The following is a 24,532-nucleotide window of genomic DNA, read 5'->3' as shown; positions in this document are numbered from 1 at the left end:
GGCTTTCCTGTCCTCTACCATCTTCTGGAGTCCATTGAAACTCATGCCTGCTGCTTCAGGGACTCCATCCAGCCACCTCCTTCTCTGTCGTCCCCTTCTCTTGCCCTCCATCTTTCCCAGCATCAGACTCTTCTCCAGTGAGTCCTTCTCATTAGGTGGCCAAAGGACTTGAGTTTCAACCTCAGGATCTGGCCTTCTAAAGAGCAGTCGAGGTTGATCTCCTCTAGGACTGACCAGTTGGATCGCCTTGCAGACTCGCAGGAGTCTTCTCCAGCACCAGAGTTCAAAGGCCTCCATTCTTTGGCGCTCGGCCTTTCTTAGGGTCCAACTTTCACAGCCCTACATTGCAACTGGGAAGGTTGGGCTGATCCCAAATCAGCCGGGAGCTTCTGAACTGGACTTCCAACTCCCAGAATCCCCCCCAGTCGGCACTGGCAGGCCTCGCCTGAATTCTCGGAGTCAAAGTCCCCCCCTCCCATCTTCCACTGGCCAAGGTTGAGCACTGACCTATAAAGCCTTGCTCAGGCAGCAAGGAGGATGGAATTTGTAGTCCAGGTGCAGATCCTAGGAAGTAAGATCTGCGGTCAGCATTGATGGGTCTGGTCATCCCAGGTGCCTCTTTGGGCAGGGAAGGATGGGAGTCGGGGTCCAGCAGAGAGCCCCCTGGGGGAGGGTGGAATTTGTAGTCCAGGCGCAGATCCTAAGATCTGGGCCTGGACTACAAACCCCATCCTCCTTGCTGCCCGAGCAAAGAAGGCTAAGTAAGATCTGCAGTCAGCATTGATGGGTCTGGTCGTCCCAGGTGCCTCTTTGGGCGGGGAAGGATGGGAGTCGGGGAAGGATGGGAGTCAGCGTCCAGCGGACAGCCCTTCTCCGTCCTCCCCCCACCCTTCCAAAAACCCACCTGCCCCAGGAAAGCAGCCCCTCCTGCCCACCTGCTGCGGTTGCTGCAGAGGGGGGGGTCCCCCCAAAAGCGACCCCGACTCTCTTTCCCCACCACCCAGGAGCCTCAGCGGCCGGCTGGCACTCCGCAGCCCCTGGTTCCCAGCCGGGGCTGGCTCCTGCGCGCTCACCTGTGCGGCGCGGCCCCGCCCCCGGCCTCTGGCTCCTCCCCCCCCGTCTCTCCGCGGCGGCAGACGGCGGCGGAGCCGGGAGGATGCGGGGGGCGTCGCGGCTGCTCCCGCCGGTCTGGTAGCGGCTGCCGCGGCTGTGCGGCCCCCGGCCCGGCGCCTGCCTGCCTGCCTCCCATGGCCGAGTAGCCCCCCGCCCAGGGAGGAGGTCGCCCCGGGCCGCCCCGCCAGCCAGCCCCCCCCCCGCCATGGCCTTCACCTTCGCCGCCTTCTGCTACATGCTCACGCTGGTCCTCTGCGCCTCGCTCATCTTCTTCGTCATCTGGCATGTGAGTGGGGGTCTCTCGCGCGCCCTCTCGCGCTCTGCCCCCCCTTTCGGGATGGGGGGCCGGAGGAGGGCGGGGGGAGGGGGCGGAAGGATGGGGAAGGGGAGGGCAGGGGGCTCAAGGGCCAGAGACAGGAGAGGAGGGGGCTCAGGGGCCGGGGAAGGGAGGGCAGGGGGCTCCTTAGCTGGGGAGGGGAGGAGGATCAAGGGCCAGAGAAAGGAGGGGAAGGGGCTCAGGCCGGGAAAGGGAGGGGGCTTCAAGGGCCAAAGAAGGGAGGGCAGGGGGCTCAGGGGCCAGAGAAGCGAGGGGAGAGGGTTCAAGGGCTGAGGAATGGTGGGCAGGGGGCTCCTTAGTTGGGGAAGGGAGGGGAGGTGGATCAAGGGCCAGAGAAAAGAGGGGAGGGGGCTCAGGGGCCAAAGAAGGGAGGGCTGGGGGTTCAAGGGCTGAGGAAGGGCTAGGAAAGAACTGGAATTTTTTTGGGGGGGGGATCAGCACCGGTCCAGGCTCCCTAGCAAGGGTAGGTGGGCTCTCTCTGCCAAACTCCAACTGGGGTGGAGGGGAGCAGTCCAGCCCCTAGCATCATCTATCTCAATCTTCAGCCCTCTTGTTTTAAGGAGAGGGTCTTTCGGCAGGGGGGGGGGCAAATCTGAGCAATTTGGGAGGGGTGAGAAAGCCCCCCCCCATGAGTCCCTCAAACAAGCAGAGATGCCTTCGGTCCTAGCAGAGAGGAAAGCCCTGCAATTTGGGTCTGGGGGTGCAAAGCCCGTCTTATTTCTGTCTGGGGGAAAATGGGGGGGTCGTGGGTCTTTTTGAGGGGGGGGTCGCAGAGAAATTTGGATCGACTGGGAGTCACTAGCCTAACCAGAAGGAAAACCATCTATCCATGCTTAAGCCATCCATCTATATCAAAGAGCCCCTAAAAGGGGTCTTGGGGGTGGGGAAGCCCCCTCCCCAAATTCAGAAAAAGCCACCCCCTCCCTTGCAACTTTCCAGCTATCCCCTACCTCTTTTAGGGGGCTATTAAAAAAACAAAAACAAAATAAGAGGGGTTCCCCCCCCCTCTTCTTCCATTCTGGTGACGTGCTCAGGAATCCCAGGAAAGGATTTTTTTTTAAAATTTATATATATTATATATATAATTTAAAAAGAACTCCTCCTGTTCCTCCATTTTCTGCCATCCACCTCTCTGCCCCCTCCCCAATTTTCTCTCCTCCTTCTGTAACCAAGGAACCTGACTCCGGTTGCCATGGGAACTACATATGTTTACAAAAGAGAGAGCCCTTTGCTAATAAATGGGATGCTGGCATCAATTTAACTCCTTCCCTGCAGGGGGGGGTCTCCTCTGTGTGTGTGTTTGTGGGGTGGGGGGACAGGATGTGAAGGAAATAAAGCCCCCTAGATCTGATTTGAGTGTTAAAAAAAGCTTGGAATCCTTGCTTCTTTTTTTAAAAAAAATAATAATAATGGTTCTGACACACAGCCATGCGGAGAACAATCCAAAGATTGTTTCCTTGATTTAAAGGAAACAAACCAACATAAGATTGGAACATCGGTTGTCAAAGCAAGAACATCCAATGTTTGCTTCTCTCTCTCTCTCTCTCTAAGCTTTAACCAGGTTTTGGCTGCCAAAAATCCCGCAGGATTTTGAAGCCTCGGTGTAAAATAAGGCTGGGTCCCCATTGCAATATTCAGGAATTCATAGCGACTATGAATATTGCAAATTTTCAGGAATGTTATCCCAGGTTTCCTGCCCAGATCTTGGGTGTTTCTTTAAAAAGCTCCCCTAGATATCATTCAGGATTTGGGGATGTGGGTTCAATGGATCTGGGATAGTTTCAATTTCCTAGGGTGATTTTCCAGCTTTTATTTTTGAAATAGGAAAGTCTTTGTAAAGTTGGTTTTATATATATATATATATATATATATATATATATATATATATATATATATATATATATAAATAAAAAGACCCACATTCGGGTCTTTTCCCGTGTAAGATTGAGAGTGTCTTGGCGACGTTTCGACGAGGTCCCACTCGTCATCTTCAGGCTGGGGTCTTCGGCTTCGTGCTTGTGCGAGCAAAGTGTGATTGGAGCTGCCGTCTCTCTATAAATATTGGTGGGGGTGTGTGTGGAGTGCTGGCTTAGTTGCTGTAGGTGGGTTGGTTGGCTGTGTTGGAGTTATTGTTTGTGGATTGTTTGGCTGTTTCGTAACATCCTGAGTAGCTGAGGTGCTGGCTATGTGTCGCCAAGATACTCTCAATCTTACACGGGAAAAGACCCGAATACGCCAAGACCTGCATACCTGTACCCGTGAAAATCTACGAAAACAAATACACACACACACACACATGCTAGGTGTGCCTCTGTTTAAGGTGTATGTGCTATTTCTTAGTAGGGGGGATTATTTGGGGACCCGTCATCTAGCTTCAAAAAGCCCCCCCCCCGTTGAAACAGCGGAGGGGGACCTGTGGATTTCCAGGAGCTGGAGAAGGCCACTTCTAGGCAACTTGCCAGTGGCTCAAGTGGGTGCTCTTGGGAGTTATAGTTTCTCTATAGATGCACTCTGGAGAGCCCATTTGGTTTAGAGGTTAAGGCCTCAAGCAAGAAAGCAGGAGATGGTGAGTTCTAGTTTTGCCTTAGGCATTAAAGCCGGCTGGGTGACTTGGGCCAATCACTAGGAGACGGTGAGTTCTAGTCCCGCCTTAGGCATGAAAGCCAGTTGGGTGACTTGGGCCAATCACCAGGAGACGTGAGTTCTAGTTTTGCCTTAGGCATTAAAGCCGGCTGGGTGACTTGGGCCAATCACCAGGAGATGTGAGTTCTAGTTTTGCCTTAGGCGTGCAAGCCAGTTGGGTGGCTTTGGGCCAATCACTAGGAGAGGTGAGTTCTAGTCCCGCCTTACGCATGAAAGCCGGTTGGGTGACTTTGGGCCAATCACCAGGCGGCTGGGAGTTCTAGTCTCTCTCTCTCCCTCTCTCCCTCTTCATCGGGTATGTTTTCCGCCTTGAGTTATTTGTATATAAAATCCTAAGGCTAGAAGGGACCTTGGAGGTCTCCTAGTCTGACCCCCCTGCTCATGTCAGTCAAAGGGCTGTCCCATCTATTTTTGAAAAGCTCAGGGCACCAACAGATAAATACATAAAACTATAATTAAAAACACAAGGAATTCAATATTGATTCGACATTTGCAGGCTCCAAAGTTTCGGGCGATGGAATGCAGTCTCCTCTGCTTCGTGATCTCGCCGGAAGCAAGGGAGGGTCTTAAATCTGAAGACCTTCCTGACCTTAAATCTCAGCGGCTGGGTGTGGGAAATACAGTTTTCATTCCCGCAACCAAAAACGAAGACCAGAATCCATGCTTAGCCTTTTTTTTCTTCGGCTGGTTTTTTTCCCCGCTCTTGGCAAGAAATCGTTCCCAACCGAAACACGCTTTTGCAAGAAAACCAGCCAGGGTTGAGGATGCCGCCCCCCCCCTGCGTTTCTTGGGACTGAGTTCAAATGCTGCGCAAAACCTCGCCTCGAGGAGATTCTCACGACCGTGCCTCGTGCGCGGGCAGCTTCAAATCGGTTTTAGGCGACAAGGCTTTTCTCCCCCTCCTTGGCCCGCTGTGGCACCTTGCCACGTGCGCGCGGCACAGACAGCTCCTGAGTTTCTAGTCCTCATGAAGAGAAGGGAGGGTTAGCACGCTGAGCTTGGCAGCCGGCCTTCTCCAAAATATCACCAGACAGGGCAAAGCTTGCCAGACATTGAAAACAGGCTCAACAATTAGAGGCAAAAACCTAGGTGGGTTTTTTTTGGGGGGGGGGATTCCAGTTTCCATTTTGGGGGAAATTGATTATCTTTTAGGATTTACGAGCGACTTCTGAGTTGCAGGATCCCCCCTTTTCTGACCTCTGTTTTTTTTTTTTTTTTAATTTCTCCATTGGCACCTCTGTTTGAGAAATAGTCCGCGATCCAAAATAAGTCTCTGCCAGCAGGGCTGGCAAAGCACTGGATGCCAAAATTAATTTAAGAAAAGCCATCGAGGAACGGATATTTTTATTTTTCCAGGGGTTACAACACTGTATTTCTTTTTTCAAAGGCATCCCTGGCTGAGGGACGGAAATCTTGGAAAAACCTTGTAAACAGGCATCAAACACCCCCCCCTCCGCCTTCACCAGCCCTGATGGTGTTCCCTAGTCGGGTAACGAGATGTCTGCGAGCCAATAGCCCAGTCAGCACCAGAGTTGTATAATCTTAGCTAAAGATCAAACAAACTTAACCTTCATCGAGCTTAATTAAGCAACCATTGGTCTGACATGGTATAGGGTTTCCTGCCTGAGCAGGGGGCTGGACTAGAAGACCTTCAAAGTCCCTCCCAGCTCTGTTATTCTGTTAGAGTTTTTGAATCAACGGACTTGGGCTGACACCAGGGACTAGCCACTTAGTTTTCACCCATTGCTGCCTCCTACAGAGGGAAGGATTTCATGCATCCTTCCAGAGGTGACAAGTTGCAGGTCCTCTGGGTGGAAAGGACTAGCTGGATGGGAAGGATGGGAGATGTAGTCTCTGGCTATCACGGGCTGGGCTGGGCAGGGGATTCAACACGTCTGAATTGGGACCCAAGAATCAAAGAGATAATTTGTGGATTATCTAGAGGGGGGCAGAGACCCTCAATGGATCCCAGTTCCCCCCCTCTCCTTGTCTGCTAGGTGCAAATTTAACACACAAGCACCCCAAAATTGACAGCTCCGGTTGCCCTAGCAACCGACAGTACTTTCAAGGTGAAAACAAGAATAAAAAGAGAGTTCGTTGCTCTCCCGTATATTATTTCTCCTCTTCTCTTCCCCCGCGTCTCTGTCATTCCAGGGTATTCTCAAGGACCCCCCCACACACACACACACACCAGCGAGCCCCCAGGATATTAGGCAGGGGGCAACAACTGGCATTAGCCCAGCTTCCAAATGTCCAAACTTTTGGGCCCCCACCAGGATGGGAAGGAAGAAAAAAAAGGGGGGGTGCGAGAAATCAAGACCGCGGGAAGCAAACGTCGCCCCCACTTCCTGGCACGGCTGCCGTGATTCGGCTTGGCAGGCTTCAGACGCAAATACAGATCGAAGGTGTGCCAAAAAACAAAACAAAACCCTCCAAGCATTTTGCAGAGAAAAGGATACAAGAGATTAGCCCCGCTGGCTAAGTGGAAGGCAGAAGGCTTAACAGGATGGGGATTAAAATAAAATAAAAAAAGAGTCCATCAATCAGAATTTGAAGGGAAGGGACCTTGGAGGTCTTCTAGTCCAACCCCCCTGCTCGAGCAGAATAATAACAGAATAACTGAGTTGAGAGGGGCCTTGGAGGTCTTCTAGACCAACCCCTTGCTCAAGTAGGAAAATAACAGAATAACAAGAGTTGGAAGGGACACTGGAGGTCTTCTAGTCCAACCCCCTGCTCAAGCAGGAGACCCCCATGCCATTTCAGACAAATAGCTGTCCAGTCTCCTCTTAAAAGTGATGGAGCACCCACAACTTCTGGTGGCAAGCTGTTCCACTGGTTAATTGTCCTCCCTGTCAGGAAGTTTCTCCTTAATTCCAGGTTGCTTCTCTCCTGGATGAGTTTCCCTCCATTCTTCCTTGTCTGCCTGCAGCTGCTTTGGAAAATAGGTGGACCTCCCCCCCCTCCCCTCTTCTTTTTGGCAGCCCTTCAAATACTGGACGACTGCTTTCCTGTCCCTCCCCCCCCCAGTCCTTCTTTTCTCTAGATTGGCCATACCCAGTTCCCGCAACCATTCTTCGTATGCTTTTGCCGTCGCGGTTTGGAAAATTTAGCAGGCTGACTTGCTGGTTTTCACTCCGGTTATAAAGCGAGGATTGAGAATTCCCTCCCTGATCCAAGATTTGGGTCAGTTCAAAGGCTGATCTAATTTTCGCATGACCCTAATAGATGAGGCAATTTAGAGAACGTTGTTTTTCTCTTCTCCAGAACCAATGGGACCTTTTTATTGATTTATTTATTGATTTATTTTTAAAAAAGCTAGGCTGAATTCTCAAGAAACGGGATGACTAATACAGGCAGTCCTTGACGTTAACGACCAAAACAGATCCCCCAAGTTTCTGCTTCTAAGGGAGGCAGACATCAACTGAGTTTTGCTCCATTTTACGACCTTTACGGGCAGATTGTCGTTAAGCGAATCCTGTTGACTTTGCTTTTCGGAAGCGGATCGCCTGGACCCTGGGAGGCTGTGACCGTCGTTAATACGAGTCAGTTGCCAAGCCTCTGAACTTTGATCACGTGACCACGGGGGGGGGGAACGCCGCCACGGTCATAAAAGCGTGAAAACTGGTCCCAAGATCCTTGTTTCCAGCGCCGCTGCAACTTTGAACGGTCATTAAACGTACCATTGTAAGTTGAGGATGCTGGTTTGATTCCATGCTTAACCCACTTTTTTTTTTAATCAAGAGGTAGGAGAGACCCTCCCCCTCCCCATCTTTGTTCAAAAGAAAACTCTCAAAACGTAAAATCTTAAATCTCGGCTTTCAGGCAGGCAGTTCCTTAACCCCAGACCTTGCAAACCCGGCTAACGGTTCCACGTCCGAATAAGAATAATCGAACGCGACGTTTACATCAGCTCGGCGTTTGCAGGACTTCCACTGTTGGGGTTGATGTCGTTTCCTTACTGCAGGGAAACTGGTTAAGGCTGGAAGCCGGGAGGGTCTTAAAAGTTTAAAAAGAGCTTTTTTCTCTCTCTCTCCTTTTTTCTTTCAAGCCACATTGCCGAATCCCAGTTTCACAGCTATCAGGGCTGACAATGGCAACTGCCATTCCGAAGGCAGAGCAGAAACAATTGTTCTGAATTGTTTCTCCCGATGCCGGATGGATCCTGGAGAGAGAGAGAGAAGCACGTCTAGGAAAAAAACGCCTGTGCGATTTGCACGGTTCTTTAACATGTGAACCGTGCTGGGAAAGGGAGGGAGAGAAAGAGGTGTTTTTACAGGCTGCTCTTTGGACGCAAATAGTCCTCCACTTACAACGAGGTTCATTTAGTGACCGTTCAGAGTCACAACGCCACTGGAAACAGGGACCTAGGACCGTTTTTCACCCTTAACGACCCTTGCATCCTCCTCCACGGTCACGGGATCCCAAAATTCCGCCGCTCGGCAACTGACTCGTATTTACGACGGTTGCAGCGTTCCCCTTCTGAGCAGCCAAGTCTCGCTTAACAGCCGTGTTATTCATTTAACAACGGCAGGGCTTCGCCTAACCAGGGGTGGCAAGAAAAGCTGTCCAACGGGGCCAAACCCACTTAACACATTTCTCTCACTTAGCGACATGAGATGTTGGGCTCCATTGTGGCCGTAAGTTGGGGACCCCCTGTATTTGCAGAATTTGGCTCTGTTTTCCATCCAAGGTCCGAGAAAGTTTTAATGCAACGTGCAATTCTTTCCCTAAGAAATTCTCCCTAAGGTTTTTCCGTGCGGCTGTGTTTCGAATTCAGTATTGGCTGGGAAAAAATATGTGATTTTTAGATATGCAGGAAAAGGCAACAGGAATGTCTCGTTCAGGTGGGGAAAAGCTGTTCGCTCCAAGCTTGGGAGCGAACGGGCGCCATGAATCTTGGTTTCTGATCAGGAGAACATTTCTAGAAAAGTGTATTTTGGGAGGATCCAATTTTGCAATTCTCCACGATGGCTTTTGGGGTCAGAGTTGGTGAGATGGGGTTACTTTCCCCTGTTTTCTTAGCCTTCCGATCCTTGGATGCCCGTGTGCATTTTCTGCCTGCCTCTTTAATGGAGCTCTCCGGGGTCCTGGATCATCTGTTGAAGCCCTGAGACTAGATCGGATCAGCCAAAGCTGTGCGGTTTCTTTGATCTGTAATTGGAAAAAGGAGATGGCATCAGAGGATCTGCTATTGAGAATCAGTCCTGGAAAAGTGGCCCAGATGCTCCCGTGAAGTTGAGGAAAGGAAAGAAGGGAGGGAGGGAAGGAAGGAAGGAAGGAAGGAAGGGAAAGAAGGAAGGAAGGAGGGAGGGAGGGAGGGAGGGAGGGAGGAGAGAAGGGAGGAAGGAAGGAGAGAAGGGAGGAAGGAAGAAAGGAAGAGGTGGAATGTGGGAGGGAGGGAAGGAAGGAAATGGAGCATAGGTAGGAAGGAAGGAAGAAAAGAATGGAATGTGGGAAGGAAGAGAGGGGGAGGGAGGGAGGGAGGAGAGAAGGGAGGAACGGGTGGAACATCAGAGGGAGGGAAGTAAGGAAATGGTGGAGCGTAGGAAAGAAGGAAGGAAAGAGCATTGGGGGAGAATTCTGGGAGTTGAATTCCATGCATCAAGCTGCCAAGGTTGAGAAACACAGGAAGGAAAGAAGGAAGGAAGGAGATGGGAATGAGAAAAGATGGAAAGGGAAAAGGGAAAAAAAATCAGGTTCATGAGGTCTAGAAACCTGTCCTTTTTTAAAAAAAATAAGATGTCATCTGAAGACAGAATCTGTTTCCTTGTGGGGGCGCATAACCTATTTAAACGAATCCAACACCGGCATCTCCTTAAACCAGGTTTAAGCACTGCACTGAGGCAGGGGTGGGATTCACATATGGGAACAATCAGTTCTCTGCGTCGATGCTGCTTCCGGAAGTCCATTCTGGACCTGGGCCACAAAAAATTAGCTACCGGTTCTACCGAACTGGTGCGCAACCGGCTGAATCCCACCACGGCATTGAGGCCTTTGCACCAACAAGCCTCCGAAAAATCTTTTCCATTTTTCCATTTGTAGATAACCCAAAATGTGCAGATTAGGGTGATATATATATATTTATTTTTCTTGCCACCTACATGCTCCTTTTTAATTGCAACCCTCCTGTTGAGCCTTCGGGAAACAGTTCTTCTTTGTAAAAAAAATATTCATCTCTTTTTTTTTTGGGAACCCAAAAAAATCTGGTACTTGGTAGACGGGGAGGACGGGGGGGGAGCAGAAAGTAAGTGCAGGCGGGTTCAGGAAGGAGAAAGACACCCGTGGTGTGAAAATTGCTCCGGCTGGGCACACGGAAGTGAGGGTGTCGGCGTTGCTAGGCATTTTTTCCTGGGCTTCAGTGGGACTCAGCAGGCTTTTGACAGGTGATGGATGTAATTCGTGCTTTGACTGTCACTGGAGCAAAAAAAAAAAAAAAGGATGAATTTTCAAAGCGGGGAGGGGGGGGTTAGAGCTCCGGATCCATAACAGCAAACACGTGCTCCAGAAGTTGTGAATGCTCCAACACTGGAAGTTTTTAAGAGGAGATTGGACAACCGTGTGTCTGAAATGGGATAGGATTTCCTGCCTGAGCAGGGGGATGGACTAGATGACTTCCAAGGTCCCTTCCAGTTCCGATTCTGTTTCTATTCTATTCTATTCCCTATTCTGTTCTATTATTCTGATCTATTCCATTTCATTCCATTTTATTATTCTATTCCATTCTATTCTATTCTATCTCATCCCATCCCATCCCATCCTATCCCATCTAGCCCTGATGATGTTACCTAGTTCTCCTTTATTGTTTTCACTCTCTAATATTGTCTAGATTCTCTACACATTTGCCTAATTCTTTTCCAAAACCCAGCCCCAAAATACCCCTCTGTCTAGTGGCAGCGAGTTCCGAAGTTTCACCCTCCCCATTCTGCACAGTTCTTCCTTCAACCGGCCCTGGATTTTCCCCCCACCCTCTAATTTGAGAACCCCATCTTTGTCTTCCCACAGCGTGTGGGTTTTCTTTACACACGCACACACACACACACACACACCCCCACACACCGCTTTCTCATCTCTCTTTTCCTGTCTTGGCTCCCTGCTCGGAAAGATCCCCCAGTGGTGTCCTTTCCTCCCGGAAGACCCGCTTGCCCTCGCGAGCCGTCTCCGCTGTCCTTTTCTCGCCCCTGGAAAGTCTCTCCTCGTCGTTAACAGCAGCAGGCGACGTTGCGTGGGCAGGGAAGCGCCTATTATGGGCTGGAGTAGAAAGATCCCTTCCAATGAAAGGATTGGGAAGCAGCAAAAGTTCAACTTCTCTACCAGCAGAGGACAAGGGACCTGGGGAGACGTGGGTGGTTCTGGCAACGTCGTCAGCCATGCTGGGCTTCCATAGACTTCTTTTGGGGGGGGGGGAATAGAGAGAGAGAGAGAGAGAGAGAGAGAAAAGAGAATTAAAGCATCTTTTCTGCTCCAGAGACATGCCACCAGAAAAGCGATCCAGCTTGGCAGGATTTTGCAGGCTGTGATGTTCCTGAGAAGATGCCACAGTGGAGAGTGGCAGATGGAGCTGAGGATCAGCCTGTGTGTTTGTGTGTGTGTGTACGTGTGTGTGTGTGTACGTGTGTACGCAGCATGGTGGCTAATGCAGGCAAAGAGGGGCAAATGCCAAAGTTATGAAATTTAGACTAGACTAGACTAGAATATAGAATATAGAATAGAATATCGAATAGATATGATAGATAGATAGATAGATAGATAGATAGATAGATAGATAGATAGATAGATAGATAGATAGATAGATTAGACAGACAGATAGATATAGATATATGCATATAGATACATAGATATACATACATACAAATGTATTCATTGTTTTACTTGTACATGAGATTAACTGAGTCCAGCAATCTGCAAACTTCCCAGGTGTCGCTGGAAACCCCAACACCTATCATCCTTATCTGCAGGGGCCGATGGGAATTGGGGTTCAACAACCTCCAGGGCTAACGTCTAAACTCCCAAATGTGCTGCTCTCAGTTTAAGGGTGTGGATAAAACATGAGGCACGGACTCCCCTGTGCTTTCAGGGCGCAGGCAGGTCTGGGTGCAAATTCTGCACCCTGTTTTATTTACTTTTTCATCCTTCCCTTACGGAACGTCCACATACGTTTCACGATGCTCGGGAATGACGGTTGTTGGTTATAATGGGTGGATCTGCTGCGTGATTTTTTTATCCCCCCCCCCCCCGCAAACAAGGATATTTTCTGAATTCCTTTCTCTCTCTCTCTCTCTCTCTCTCTCTCTCTCTCTCCCTTTCTCTAGATAATCGCCTTTGACGAATTGCACATAGATTTTAAGAATCCCATCGACCAGGGCAATCCAGCCAGGGCAGTAAGTCTAAACATATCATGTCCGAGGTGTGTCTGTCTCTGTCTCCATTTGTTTGTCTTTTCCCTCTCCTTTCCTGCTTTTCTCTTCCAGGTTCTCCTTCCCCGCTGGTCAAAAAAGAAAAAAAATAGCAGAAAAAAAATTTATTTATTTCCTCCGTTTGGTTGGATGGCCTGTAGGATACACCTATGGCAAAGTCCTTTTTTTTTTTTAAATTTTCCCTTTTATATCGACCCAAATGCATTCAAGAGGGTTTGCACCGCGGTTCTGCTGTAATTTCTGTAGAGATATACAGAGGTTCCTCGAGTGAATTGCTGAAATAATTTAGGAAGAGATTGATTGCACAGCCATTTGTCAGGAACGGCTGACAGCTCAAAGAGGGGGTGGACTAGAGGATCTCCAGGGTCCCTTCCAACTGTTATTCCGTATTCTGTAACATAGGCAATCCTCGGTTTAAAACAGTTCATTTAGTGATAGGTAGATAGATAGGTAGGTAGACATGATTGATAGAGAGAGAGAGAGAGAGAGAGAGAGAGAGAGAGAGACAGACAGATGATAGATAGACAGATGATAGATAGATAGATATGTTGGACAGATAGAGAGATGATAGATGATAGAGAGATGATAGATGATAGATAGATACAGTAGATAGGTAGGTAGGTAGATAGATGATAGATAGATAGATGATAGAAAGATAGAAAGATGTTGGATAGATAAAGATAGAAAGATGTTGAATAAATAAAGATAGAAAGATGTTGGATAGATAGACAGATGATAGATAGACAGACAGATGATGATAGAAAGATAGATGTTGGATAGATAGAGATAGATCATAGACAGATGATAGATGATACATAGACAGACAGATCACCTTTATTGTCATTTTTTTACTGTGGGCACAATGGCACACCTTAAACATGAAATTTAGTTGCTTGCTCTCAAAGTATACACATACATAACACACATTTAAACATACTATATAGCACGGTTGTTAAATGAATCTGTCTTCCCCCTGGACTTTGCTTGTCAGACGGTCGCAAAAGAGGACCGTCATAAACGTGAGTCAGGTGCCAAGCGTCCGAATGTAAATCACGTGACCGCGCGGGAGGCTGCGACGGTCGTCAGTGTGAAAAACAGGCTTAAGTCCCTAACTTTGAACGGTCTCTAAACAAACTGTTATAAATCCAGGACTCCGGTAAGGTCTCTACCTATATTGGGGCCTGTTTCTTTTAAAGCCATTTAAATCCGAGTTAAAAGTGGGAATTAGCCAAAAGGTCACGAGAAGGAACCAGCAAATGCATCGGGCGACGTCAGACACAGGAGAAGAATCTCTGGATTCCTTTTGCGAGCTACGTTGCGACCCGGAAGTTGCAAACAAAACAAGGAGAAAAAAGAAGAAGTCCTAGCAGCTGAATTTGCACCATGGCCTCTTAACTACGAGAAAATATCCCATTTGATTCGGATAAGGAACCCCTTTGAACACAGAGGGGCTTTTCCCCACCACCTCATCCCAGGGTGGGTGAGGCCCAAGCAGCATTTAAATTTAATTTAATATCGTTTCGGTGGAAAATTAACATAAGCTCCAACGGCTTACAAGCGGGATTTGTAATTTTGCTGCTCCATCTGTTGCACGGAAATTGGCAAATTGGAGGGGCTGTCAAGTCCTGGAAGACACTGCTCCTGCTGTTAAGTGTGCGTGTGTGGTTTTGTGTGTGTGGCGGGATAAGCTTTGAACTGGAGGAAAGGATTTGTTAATTAAGCCAATTCATGCAGCCGCCCATCTTTCAAACGGCAACTCGGGGGTGGGGTGGAGTTGTGGCGTAGCACCGAACTTGCGTGCTGCGTGCATTGTTCACTGGATCACTGCAATTTGTTAAGTGAAGAACACGGTCGTTAAACGAATCTTTCTTCCCCCGTTGACTTGGCTGGCCAGACGGTCGCCAAAAGGGATTGCGTGACTCCGGGATGTTGCAACCGTCATAAATACTGAGTCAGTTGCCGACGGTCTGAATTTGGAGCTGCAACAGTCGTAAAACTGAAAAACGGTCCCAGGTCTCCTTTTTCAGTGCCGTCGTAATTCCGAACGGTCACTAAACGAAACATTGTCAGTCAAGGGCTCCCTGTAATATCTCTGTTTTTATTCCTCTCTTGCTGGGAGTCTGTCTTTCCTAGAGGTGTGAATGTCTTATTTTATATTTTATTTTATTTTATTTTTATTTGGCTTCCCAGCCTATAATTCATCGGGAAATTGCCAATTTCAATCACCGTGTCTGAAGGTTCTTTTAGGGCTGCAGAAAATGCATGACTTCAGTCACTAAGTGGACAGTTTTAAGTCGAGGACTGCAATACTTGGGTCTTTTCTCTCTTTTTTGGTGTAGTTTGCAATTTTCCAGGGGAGTTTTGAGGCAGGAGGGGGAAAGGAGCTGTTTTCATCAGCTTTTCGCTAGACGAAGGCTCTGAATTTCTTGAGAAAAGGCGAAGCCCCTTTAAAAAAATAATAATTCAGAATCCAGATTCTCATCCCAGGCGGATTTGCTTAAACGGTTTCCTGCAGGCGAGGAAGCCCCTGTGAGCTAAAAGGAGAACATTGCAAGGTTAGCAAAAGGCACTTTTGACAAGTCCCAGATCTTTGCAAACGCCTCGAAATTGTGATGTCTCTCGGCTGGCCCATCGGCTTCCTCAGGGTATAAATAGTGCGGTCTGACCTCGATTTTTTTTTTTATTTTTTATTTCCTTCCAATCCCGCCGGGCGCAGAGCGAGGTGGATGCCCTGGATCTAAAAAACATTGCATGCTCCGGAGCGCGCAGGTGGAAAAATCGAAGGCTGTCGCCGTGCTTTTCTCACTGTCTTTGCACGAAAAAAAAAATAATAGCCCTGGAAAGTTTTGCATGCCAAGGCGAAGAAAAATTAGGCAGAGATTTGAACTCCAAAGGAAGAGGGATTTCCTGCCCTTTTGAGCTAAGGAGCGCAGACGGTCCCTTGAAAGCCTGGGTTGAATTAAGAGAGGGAGAGAGTCAAGATCACGTGAAGGGTTAATACCACTTTATAATGCCTTACTAAGGCCACACTTGGGAGTTCTCAGCTTACGACTACATTGGGAGTAGGAGGAGAACAACAACTATATGGCGTCCTTGGTCTCTCTGTGCTTCGTGATTTTCTTGCAGGCATTGCATTGCCAAACTAGATAACCTCATCAGTGCTAGAAGGGAGAAGGGTTTGCGAGGAGGAGGAGGAGGAGGAGATGATGTGGGATCCTTGATGCTCTCTGAACTTGGTGGTTTTCTTGCAGACGTTTCACGACCCAACTAGGGAACATCATCAGTGCTAGAAGAGAGTGGGGTTTTTGGAGAGGAGGAGGAGGAGTGGGAGGAAGAGGAGGAGGAGGAGATGATGATGTGGGGTCCTTGATGCTCTCTGAACTTGGTGGTTTTCTTGCAGACGTTTCACGACCCAACTAGGGAACATCATCAGTGCTAGAAGGGAGTGGGGTTTGCAGAGAGGAGGAGGAGGACTGTGGGGTCTTTAGGCTGTCTGAGCTTGGAGGTTTTCTTGCAGACATTTCATCACCAAACTAGGTAACGTCATCAGTGCTAAGGAGAGTGGGGCTTGCTCTCTGCAAACAAGCGACTTGCACATAAACAGAGAGCAAATCCACTTCCTTCCAGCACTGATGTTAATTAATTACTTGGCTAACAAAATGTCTGCAAGCAGACAGCCAAGCTCGGGGAGCACCAAGGACGCCACAGTTCAGCCCTGAGTCAGAAACAGTCTACTCCTGTTGATAACAAACAAAGCTTAGGACTTTCAGTTCCCGAATTCAGTTAGAAGTTGGACCTGCCAAACGTGACGGGGCGCCCACTTCACAACTCCACAACCTGGGCTGTGTCACGAGAACGGGGAACTTTAGTTCTCAGCTTCCATCTGGAAGCCGTCAGCTCCCTTTTCCGTGATTTTGCAGCTCAGCAGCCTTGCCCCGCCCGTTCTTGCACGCATCGCTTCCCTCAGTCTTCCCCATCTGTAAAATGGGCTTCAGACATGGGGTGTTTTTTTCGCGATGCCCGAGCGACCGTACCACAAAGGCCCGTTCTTCAGAGGCATGTGGCTTTTTTTCTCCCTCAAATGTCTGAAAAATTAAAATAAAAAATAAAAACGTCGAGGTTAGGACTAACTTGGCGGATTGAGTGTCTTTTTCGGTGGGTTTTGCAAAAAGGGGGAAAATCTTTTTTTTTTTGCAGCCCCCCCCAACTTAAGTCACCCAACCCTTCTCTTTCCTCCATTGTACTCATCCCTGCCCTAAGCGATGGTTTCAACCTGTTTTATATTTCCCTGCAGAGAGAGAGGTTGAAAAATGTGGAACGGATCTGTTGTCTTTTGAGAAAAGTGAGTATGGCGCCTTTTTCCACTGCATTTAACTTTCTTTCCCCCCCCCCCAAAGATTCCTCTCTAAGGAGCGCCAGTTTCTTGCTCTGTTTGTCCAAAGCTGAAGGAGCCGAAGTGTTAATATTGCTTTCTAATGCCTTAGTAAGGCCACACCTGGAATGTGGCCTCCAGTTTTGGTTTTCACAATATTAAAAAAAGATGCTGAGCGTCTGGAAAGAGGGCAGAGAAGAGCAGCAAAGATGATTGGGGGACAGGAGGCTAAAACAGAGAAAGAATGGTTGCTAGAATTGGGTTTGATTTGTTTAATGAAAAGAAGGACCAGGGGGAACATGATAGGAGCCTTCCAATATTTGAGGGGCTGCCCCAAAGAAGAGGCAGGACAAGAAGCAACGGATGGAAACTAAACAAGAAGTAATCTAGAAATAAGGAGAAATTTCCTGACAGAATATCTTCCTTCCCTCCTTCCTTCCTTCCTTCCTTCCCTCCTTCCCTTTTCTTTCTTCTTTCCTTCCCTCCTTCCCCTCCCTCCTTCCCTCCCTCCCCTTCCCCTTCCTTTCTTCTTTCCCTCTCCCTCCTTCCCTTCTTTCCCCTTCCTTCTTCTTTCCCTCTTTTCCTCCTTCCCTCCCTCCTTCCCTCCCTCTTCCTCCTTCCATTCTCCTTCCTTCTGTCCTTCCCTCTTTCCCTCCTTTTCTTCCCCTTCCTTCCTTCCTTCCTTCCTTCCTTCCTTCCTTCCTTCCTTCCTTCCTTCCTTCCTTCCCCTTCTTTCCATCCTTCCCTTCCTTCCTTCCCTCCTTCCCTTCCCCTTCCTTCCTTCCTTCCTTCCTTCCTTCCTTCCTATCCATCTATTCTAGCCATCCATCCATCTACCCATCCATCTCCTATTTTTATCTCTCTCTCTCTCTCTCTGTGTGTGTGTGTGTGTGTGTGTGTGTGTGTGTGTCTAGCCATCCATCCATCCATCTTGTACCTTTTTCTCCCTCCCTTCCTCCTTCCCTTCCTCCCTCGCCATCTCTGAAATGCAAGTACAGGTATCAGTAAGATCCAGCTTCTCTCTCTTGTTCTTAACAAAGTTCTGACTTTCTAAAATGGGCTGTAAACCAACCCAGGGTATTTGGGGGCGCTCACCGCCAAGGGTTATTCTTGTCTGGAAGTGTGGCTATGTACAAATAGACGCACGCACATACACACACACACTACAAAGGGAGGTCTGTTCCTCTCAAATCTGTTGCAGTTTGTTCCTGTCAGTCTAAATTAAACTGAAATGAAGGAAGTGGTTTATGCATTGGGGTTAGTGATGGGGAAGACTGTCATCTCTGCTCAGAGGTTCAGTTTGGGCAAAATTATCCAAAAGAGATTAGTTCAGCCTGGTGTAAGAAAAGCCTTAATTTGACCCTCCTTCTATCTTGAAATCAACACAATAATCACAATATATTGCATTATATTGTTGCATTATTATAATACATTATGCTGCATTACTATATTACATTATTGCATTATACATTATGCTGCATTCTTATATTGCATTCTTACATTGCTTTATATTGCGTTGTTATGCATTATTATGCTGCATTACTATATTGTATTATTGCATTACAATACATTATGCTGCATTCTTATATTGCATTAATAGACTGTATCATTATATCCTCATATTGCACTCTTACGCTGCCTTATTTTACTACATATTTACGCCATTTTATACTGCATTATTGCCATATTATTCTTGCATTATTACCCTGCATTGTTCTTAACATTATCATTTATTTTTGCAAAAGCATATCTGGCTTAGAAACCAAATGTCAGCTAGTTCAGACTGCCATTTCTGATCGAGCGACGTTTGGTAGCGTTTCCATCGCAAGCCCGTCCAATCTTAGGTTTATGACAGGGATGTTGTGACACCTGACAATAAAACGTTAGGCTGTTCACACGACTGTCGCGAATTCATTAGTCAGCCAGGGATTATTAATAAGCGTAAAACCTAAGCTTGATTTTTTTTTCTTTCTCATCTTTTCCATCTGAGTTTTTATTTTATTTTATAAGATTAAAGGTTGCCTTGTTAATGATGCAAGCCCCAAATAAATAAAACGAGGGGAGAAAAAAAATCATTATTTTTTTTTTTGGGAGGCAGACGTGGCATCTCTGCAAAAATCCCTTTTGATAACGTTGGCAATCGCTCCGATTAGAAAAGGGAGCATCAGATAAATCCGTTTATATCAGAAAGGATTTTGGGCAGAGAAAGAAACGTATTGCTGGGTAATTTGTGCTGTGGGGGATTTTCTGAGGATAATGGTTGTGCATCCAAGGGGTTGCGAACCAACCGTAGGAACAGAACGAAACAACCGCCACAAAAATCTCAGCTCTTTCCATCTGATGGGGGAATTTGATGTTTCTTTTCCGACAGCTTGTGGTTCCGGAATATTCGATCCACGGACTTTTCTGTCTGATGTTCCTCTGTGCAGCTGAATGGGTGACTCTGGGCCTCAATATCCCTCTCTTGTTCTACCATTTGTGGAGGTAACCCCCCCCCACCCTTTTATCCCTCCCGGTGGCCTCCTTCACCAGGGGGGGCTTCCCAGAAGACACCAGCAAGCAGCATCAGGGGGCAGCTGGCCAGGCACAGTTGCAAATTTTTAAAAAAGTATTTTTTTTAATTTTTGTGTTTAAAGAAGGATTTTGCTTCTTTTCCTTCCTTCCTTCCTTCCTTCCTTCCTTCCTTCCTTCCTTCCTTCCTTCCTTCCTCTCTCCTTTCTCAATCTCTTTTCCTTCCCTCCTTCCTCCCTCCCTCCTTCCTTTCCCATTCCCCTCTAATCCTTCTTTCCTTCCTCCCTCTCCTTTCTCACTCTTTTCCTTCCTTCTTTCTCTCTCTCCTCCCTCCCTCCCTTCTTTCCCCTCTAATCCTTCTTTCCTTCCTCCCTCTCTCCTTTCTCAGTCTCTTTTCCTTCCTTCCTTCCTTCCTTCCTTCCTTCCTTCCTTCCTTCCTCCCTCCCTCCCTCCCTCCCTCCCTCCCTCAAGTGACCCCAGGATGCTTCCCCCATCACAAATAAATTTAATAAATAAAAATCAAATCACTCAATAAATATGTTCTGGTTGCCAAGCACCTGAATCATAAACCTGTGATCATGGTCATAAGTAGAGAACCAGTTGTAAGTCACTTTTTTCAATGCCATGGCCACTTTGAACAGTCCCTAAGCGAAGATAAATAAATTCGAGGACTTAAACCTGTAGAAACTTCTTCCTGTACTGAAAATGAGAAAAAAGTTGGGAAGTTTTCTTTTGAACAGATGCTATTTTGTCGTTTATACGTCATTAGGCAATGTGTACGTCCTTGTTTGTGGCAGTGTGCAAAAATAGACCTTAGCGGGGCAAATATGCGTATATATTTTCTATATATCGAAATAGCTAGTTTTGGTTCTAAAAAAACAACAGATGGGACATCCTCCTGATTCTGTTTTGGAAATTAGATTCCAGGGTGTGGAAGAGAAAAAGCTTGGCGTTATCAAATAGAAAGTAGCAGGAATCCAATTAAATCCCAAATTTTAAAAAAGTCCCCAAAACTCAATTATTTTTTTTCCTTCTGTCTGAGTGTTGAGTTGGTGAGATTTGATCTCGTGATGATGAACTCATCACGAGATCTCATGAAGGTCCATCCTAATAAATTCTCGCTGCTTTGTTTTAATTTGGAGCAACCCACTCCGTGTGTGATGGGCTTTCTTCTGCGGTGCAAAACCTCAGAACTGTGGTTGAAGTTGGTCATGTCGGGGTCAAAAAGGGTCATTTTGAGGTTGCGCTAGGCCATTGTGAGGTCACAACTGGTCATTCTGAGGCCACAGTTGGTCAATCTGAGGTCAGAATTGCTAATTTTGAGGTTGGAATTGGTCATTCTGAGGACACAATTGATCAGTCTGAGACCACAGTTGGTCATTTTGAGGTCAAAATTGGTCATTCTGAGGACACAATTGATCAGTCTGAGACCACAGTTGGTCATTTTGAGGTCAAAATTGGTCAGTCTGAGGCCACAGTTGGTCATTCTGAGATCAGAATTGGTCATTCTGAGGACACAATTGGTCATTTTGAGGTCAAAATTGGTCATTCTGAGATCAAAATCGGCCACGCTGAGTTCAGTTAGCCATTTTGAGGTAAAAAAAATTGGCCCTTTTCAGATCCGAGTTAGCCAGGTTGAGGCCACCATTGGTCAGAATTGGACATTTTACAAGCCTCTGATTTTTTTTTCTTTTTCTTTATTCTTGTCTGCCTTTCTTCTCCCAGGTACTTTCACCGCCCGGCAGATGGTTCTGAAGTCATGTACGATGCCGTCTCTATCATGAATGCTGACATCTTAAATTATTGCCAGAAAGAATCATGGTGCAAACTGGCTTTTTATCTGTTGTCTTTCTTCTATTACCTGTACAGGTGAGTCCCTATTTTTACAGCTCTCCACAGCTGTTTAGATTTTGCCCCGCTTTTCTCTCACTGGTTATCCAAAAGTCACTAGAAACATTGCCACAAATAAGATAGTTCTCGACTTAATGACAGGAAGGAAAGAAGGGAGAGAAAGGAAGGAAGGAAGGAAGGAAAGGATGGATGGAAGGGAGAGAGGGAGGGAGGAAAGAAAAGGAAAGAAAGGAAGGAAGGAAAGGAAGGAAAGGATGGATGGAAGGGAGAGAGGGAGGAAAGAAAAGGGAAGAAAGGAAGGAAAGAAGGAAGAAAGGGAGGAAAGGAAGGAAGGGATGGAAAGAAGGGAGGAAGGAGGGGAGGGAGGAAAGGATGGGAGGGAGGGAGGAAAGGAAGGAAAGAAGGAAGGGAGGGAGGGAGGGGAAGGAGGGAGGGAGGATTTGTACGTCAGGTTGCTCGGATTAACAGCCCCTTCCTCTTTCTCCTTTCCGCCTCTCGCCGTCCAGTATGGTTTATACGCTGGTGAGTTTCTAACCTAGCCAACCAAAGGGGCAGGACCCTCCAATCGACACCCCCCCTTTGGACCCTCCGGGATGAATGGAGACCCCCCCTTTCCTTCTGGACTTTGAAACGCAAAGCCAAGACGGACTCACCCGTGCCTGAAGCCGATCAAGCCACCACCGCCTTTTTTTTTTCCAGAGGGGTGGAGCGTATTTCTGTTCCCCCCCCCGCCGCCCCCCCGTGATCCAGAAAACACCCCCCCACCCCCGTTATGATTTGGAGAAAGAAGCCAGCATCCTCCTCACGGCTGGACGCTTCCAGCTGCGTCCCCACTGAACTTTTTGGGGAAAGTCTGCAAATGGATTTGGGGTGCAGAAGATCCCCTTATCTCCCCCCCCTTCCATCTTCGCCCAGCTTATCGGCTCAGCTTCGAGTTTCTTCTCTTCCCCCCCTTTTTTGGGGGGTGGTGGTGATCTGGGGGCCAAAAATCCATTTCTCCAACAAAACAAACGAGGAAGGGAAAACCCACCACAAGGAAAAGCCCAAAATTTGGCAGCTATTTAATTGATTTTGTGCTCGGGGTCCCGGAGGGAGAAATATTTTTTTGGGGGGGGTAGCCTTCTCCCCTCTTCCCTCTGGAGAATGTCCTGTAGGATTTGGGGGGGTGGGCTGGGATGCCCCCCCCCCCAAATGGGCTGTTTTCTTTCCCTCTTTTTTTATTCCGGATGCTCTCCTCCAGCAAAGTGATGCCGAGTCCAGCATCTGTTGCTATGGCAATAGATCAGCCTCTCTCTCTCTCCCCTCCCTCCGCTTTTCTTTCTTTTCCTTTTCACGCGCTCTGTCGTTTTCATCCCGTTTTCCCTCAAAATTACGAGCATCTCCATTGAGGAAAGCCAGCGTCTTGTCTGAGATTAGACCACCATCTGTCAGAAATTATGTAGGGTCTCCTGCTTGGGCAGGGGGTTGGACTAGATGACCTCCAAGATCCCTTCCAACTCTGTTATTCTATTCTATTCTTTGGGGAGGGGAGTGCATTTTCATATTAGAAAGACCTTCCCCCCTGCGATAATCAAGTTTTTTAAATCATTCATTTAAAAACAATAAACTATGTAATTTGCTGGCTGGGGAATTCTGGGACTCGAAGCCCACAAGTCTTAAATTTGCCACATTTGGAGACCCAGCCTTAACCCAAATTAGCACAAACCACCCAAAAGATTGTCTCCCCCCTCCCGCCCCCAATTTCTTTCTTTTTCCCATATATTTTTCCATCTAGTTCTCTTTTTTTTCCCTCTCCATCCTTGCATTTGGGGTGGCTTGTTCGGCAAAGCACCCAGCTTGCGACGGGCTGACCAAACGGAGCAGGCAGGAGCTGAAACTCTGGATTTTGGGGTGAGGGAGGGGGAGACTGCTGGACCCCACTTCTACCCCTCCTGGGGGCCACTGTATAAAACAAAGTCCTGTTGGAAATAAAGACGATGATTTGATTGTGGCCAGGAGTTCCGCTGTCTTGTGTGAACGAAAAGAAGGTGGATTTCCTTCGGAAATTTGCTGGCTCACCTGGAAGGCGTCTGGACACCTGGAGTGGGGGTGCCACCTTGATAGTTCTCGACGTAGCGACTGGAGTTACAAGAGCACCAGAAAAGGTGACTTACGACCGGTCCTCGCCCTTATGACTGTCGCAGCATCCACGTGATTACGTTGTCAGGATTTGGGTGCTTGGGAATTGGCAGGGGTTTATGGAAGGAAACGGGGGGATGGCAGAAGGAAGGAAGGAGAGAAATAAGGAAGGATTGATTAGAGTGGGGAAGGAAGAAAGGATTAGAGAAGGAAGGAAGGAAAGAAGGAAGGAAGGAAGGAAGGAAGATTAGAGGGGAGAAAGGATTAAAGAAGGAAGGATTAGAGGAAGAAGGAAGGAAAAGGAAGGAAGGATTAGAGGGGGAAGGAAGAAAGGATTAGATGAAGGAAGGAAGGAAAGGAAGATTTAGAGGGGAAGGAAGAAAGGAGAAATGAGGATAGAAGGAGGGGAAGGGAGTGATAAACATGGTGAAAGAAAGGAAAGGAGGAAGAGGGAAGCAGCAAAGGAAGGGATATAGAGGGGGAAGGAAGAAATACAAAAGGAAGGAAAGAAGATGGAGGTGGGAAGGAAAGCAGGAAGGAGAGAAAGAGACGGGTGAAGGAGGAAAGGCATGGAAGGAAGAGGAAGGGAATTCCAAAAAGGAGCGAGGGAGGAGAAGGAAGAAAGGAAAGCAGTGAGGAAAGAAAGGAAGGAAAAAAGGAGAGGGAGAGACGTCAGTAAATAACGAAGGAGAGGAAGGAAGGCACCTTGGGTGCAAAACCGGATATCCAGATGGGGGGGGGGGGCTTTCCTCAAACCTGGTGGGTTATTGCTGGGTGTCCCCCCCCCAAAAAAAAATCCAAGCAGCCACTGCAGGGGGGGGGGAAAGGAAATGTGGGTGCTGTGTGCGTGCACACACGTGCAAAGAGCACAAGAGAGCCGTGTCACGGTATTGTATTTCCATCCAGCCACCCCCACAGCATTGAGTTGTCTTTCTCTCTCCCCCAGCTATGATGCTCTTGGAAACACTGCAACCATCCTGACATACACACACACACACACACACACACACACACACACACACAAAGCACATGGGGGAGGGCTTTCTGTCCCCAGGCCTAGAACAGCTAGTTTTCCTTTCCTCCTCCTCGTCCCCCCCCCTTTTTTGTATTAGTGACACCCCAAACACGCTGGAGGAAACTGAGGCCTGCCCCCCCTTTGCATGCACTTGCCTG

The 24,532-nt window shown here is 47.8% G+C and overlaps 1 protein-coding gene across 2 annotated transcripts; it reads left to right on the top strand.

Moving 5' to 3' along the window:
• The first annotated feature begins 1,153 nt into the window (after positions 1–1,153).
• On the top strand, positions 1,154–21,995 carry CNIH2 (cornichon family AMPA receptor auxiliary protein 2). 2 transcript variants are annotated; one of them, XM_039363285.1, is made up of 6 exons: positions 1,154–1,399; positions 12,403–12,471; positions 16,802–16,849; positions 19,251–19,363; positions 21,116–21,259; positions 21,748–21,995. In XM_039363285.1, exons 1-6 carry the CDS (start codon positions 1,319–1,321, stop codon positions 21,773–21,775), a joined length of 483 nt encoding a protein of 160 aa, XP_039219219.1. In that variant the 5' UTR covers positions 1,154–1,318; the 3' UTR covers positions 21,776–21,995. The 2 variants fall into 2 exon arrangements, with proteins under 2 accessions (XP_039219219.1, XP_039219221.1); XM_039363287.1 differs by lacking the exon at positions 12,403–12,471.
• Positions 21,996–24,532: the final 2,537 nt, after the last annotated feature.

The sequence above is a fragment of the Crotalus tigris genome, unplaced genomic scaffold, assembly GCF_016545835.1.
Source record: "Crotalus tigris isolate CLP2741 ecotype Arizona unplaced genomic scaffold, ASM1654583v1 scf7180000019553.37968852642:3898890, whole genome shotgun sequence".
NCBI classification, from domain to species: domain Eukaryota; kingdom Metazoa; phylum Chordata; class Lepidosauria; order Squamata; family Viperidae; genus Crotalus; species Crotalus tigris.
Note: the sequence above shows the minus strand (reverse complement) of the source record. Positions and strands in the feature narration are given on the sequence as shown.

What these genes read in the sequence shown, in the direction of transcription:
- CNIH2 (XM_039363285.1), top strand. Translation starts at nt 1,319, where the DNA reads ATGGCCTTCACCTTCGCCGCCTTCTGCTACATGCTCACGCTGGTCCTC. An exon ending in TCTGTTGTCTTTTGAGAAAA is followed by an intron (nt 16,850 to 19,250) that starts GTGAGTATGGCG and finishes CTTTTCCGACAG; the next exon opens with CTTGTGGTTCCGGAATATTC. An exon ending in TTCTTCTATTACCTGTACAG is followed by an intron (nt 21,260 to 21,747) that starts GTGAGTCCCTAT and finishes CTCGCCGTCCAG; the next exon opens with TATGGTTTATACGCTGGTGA.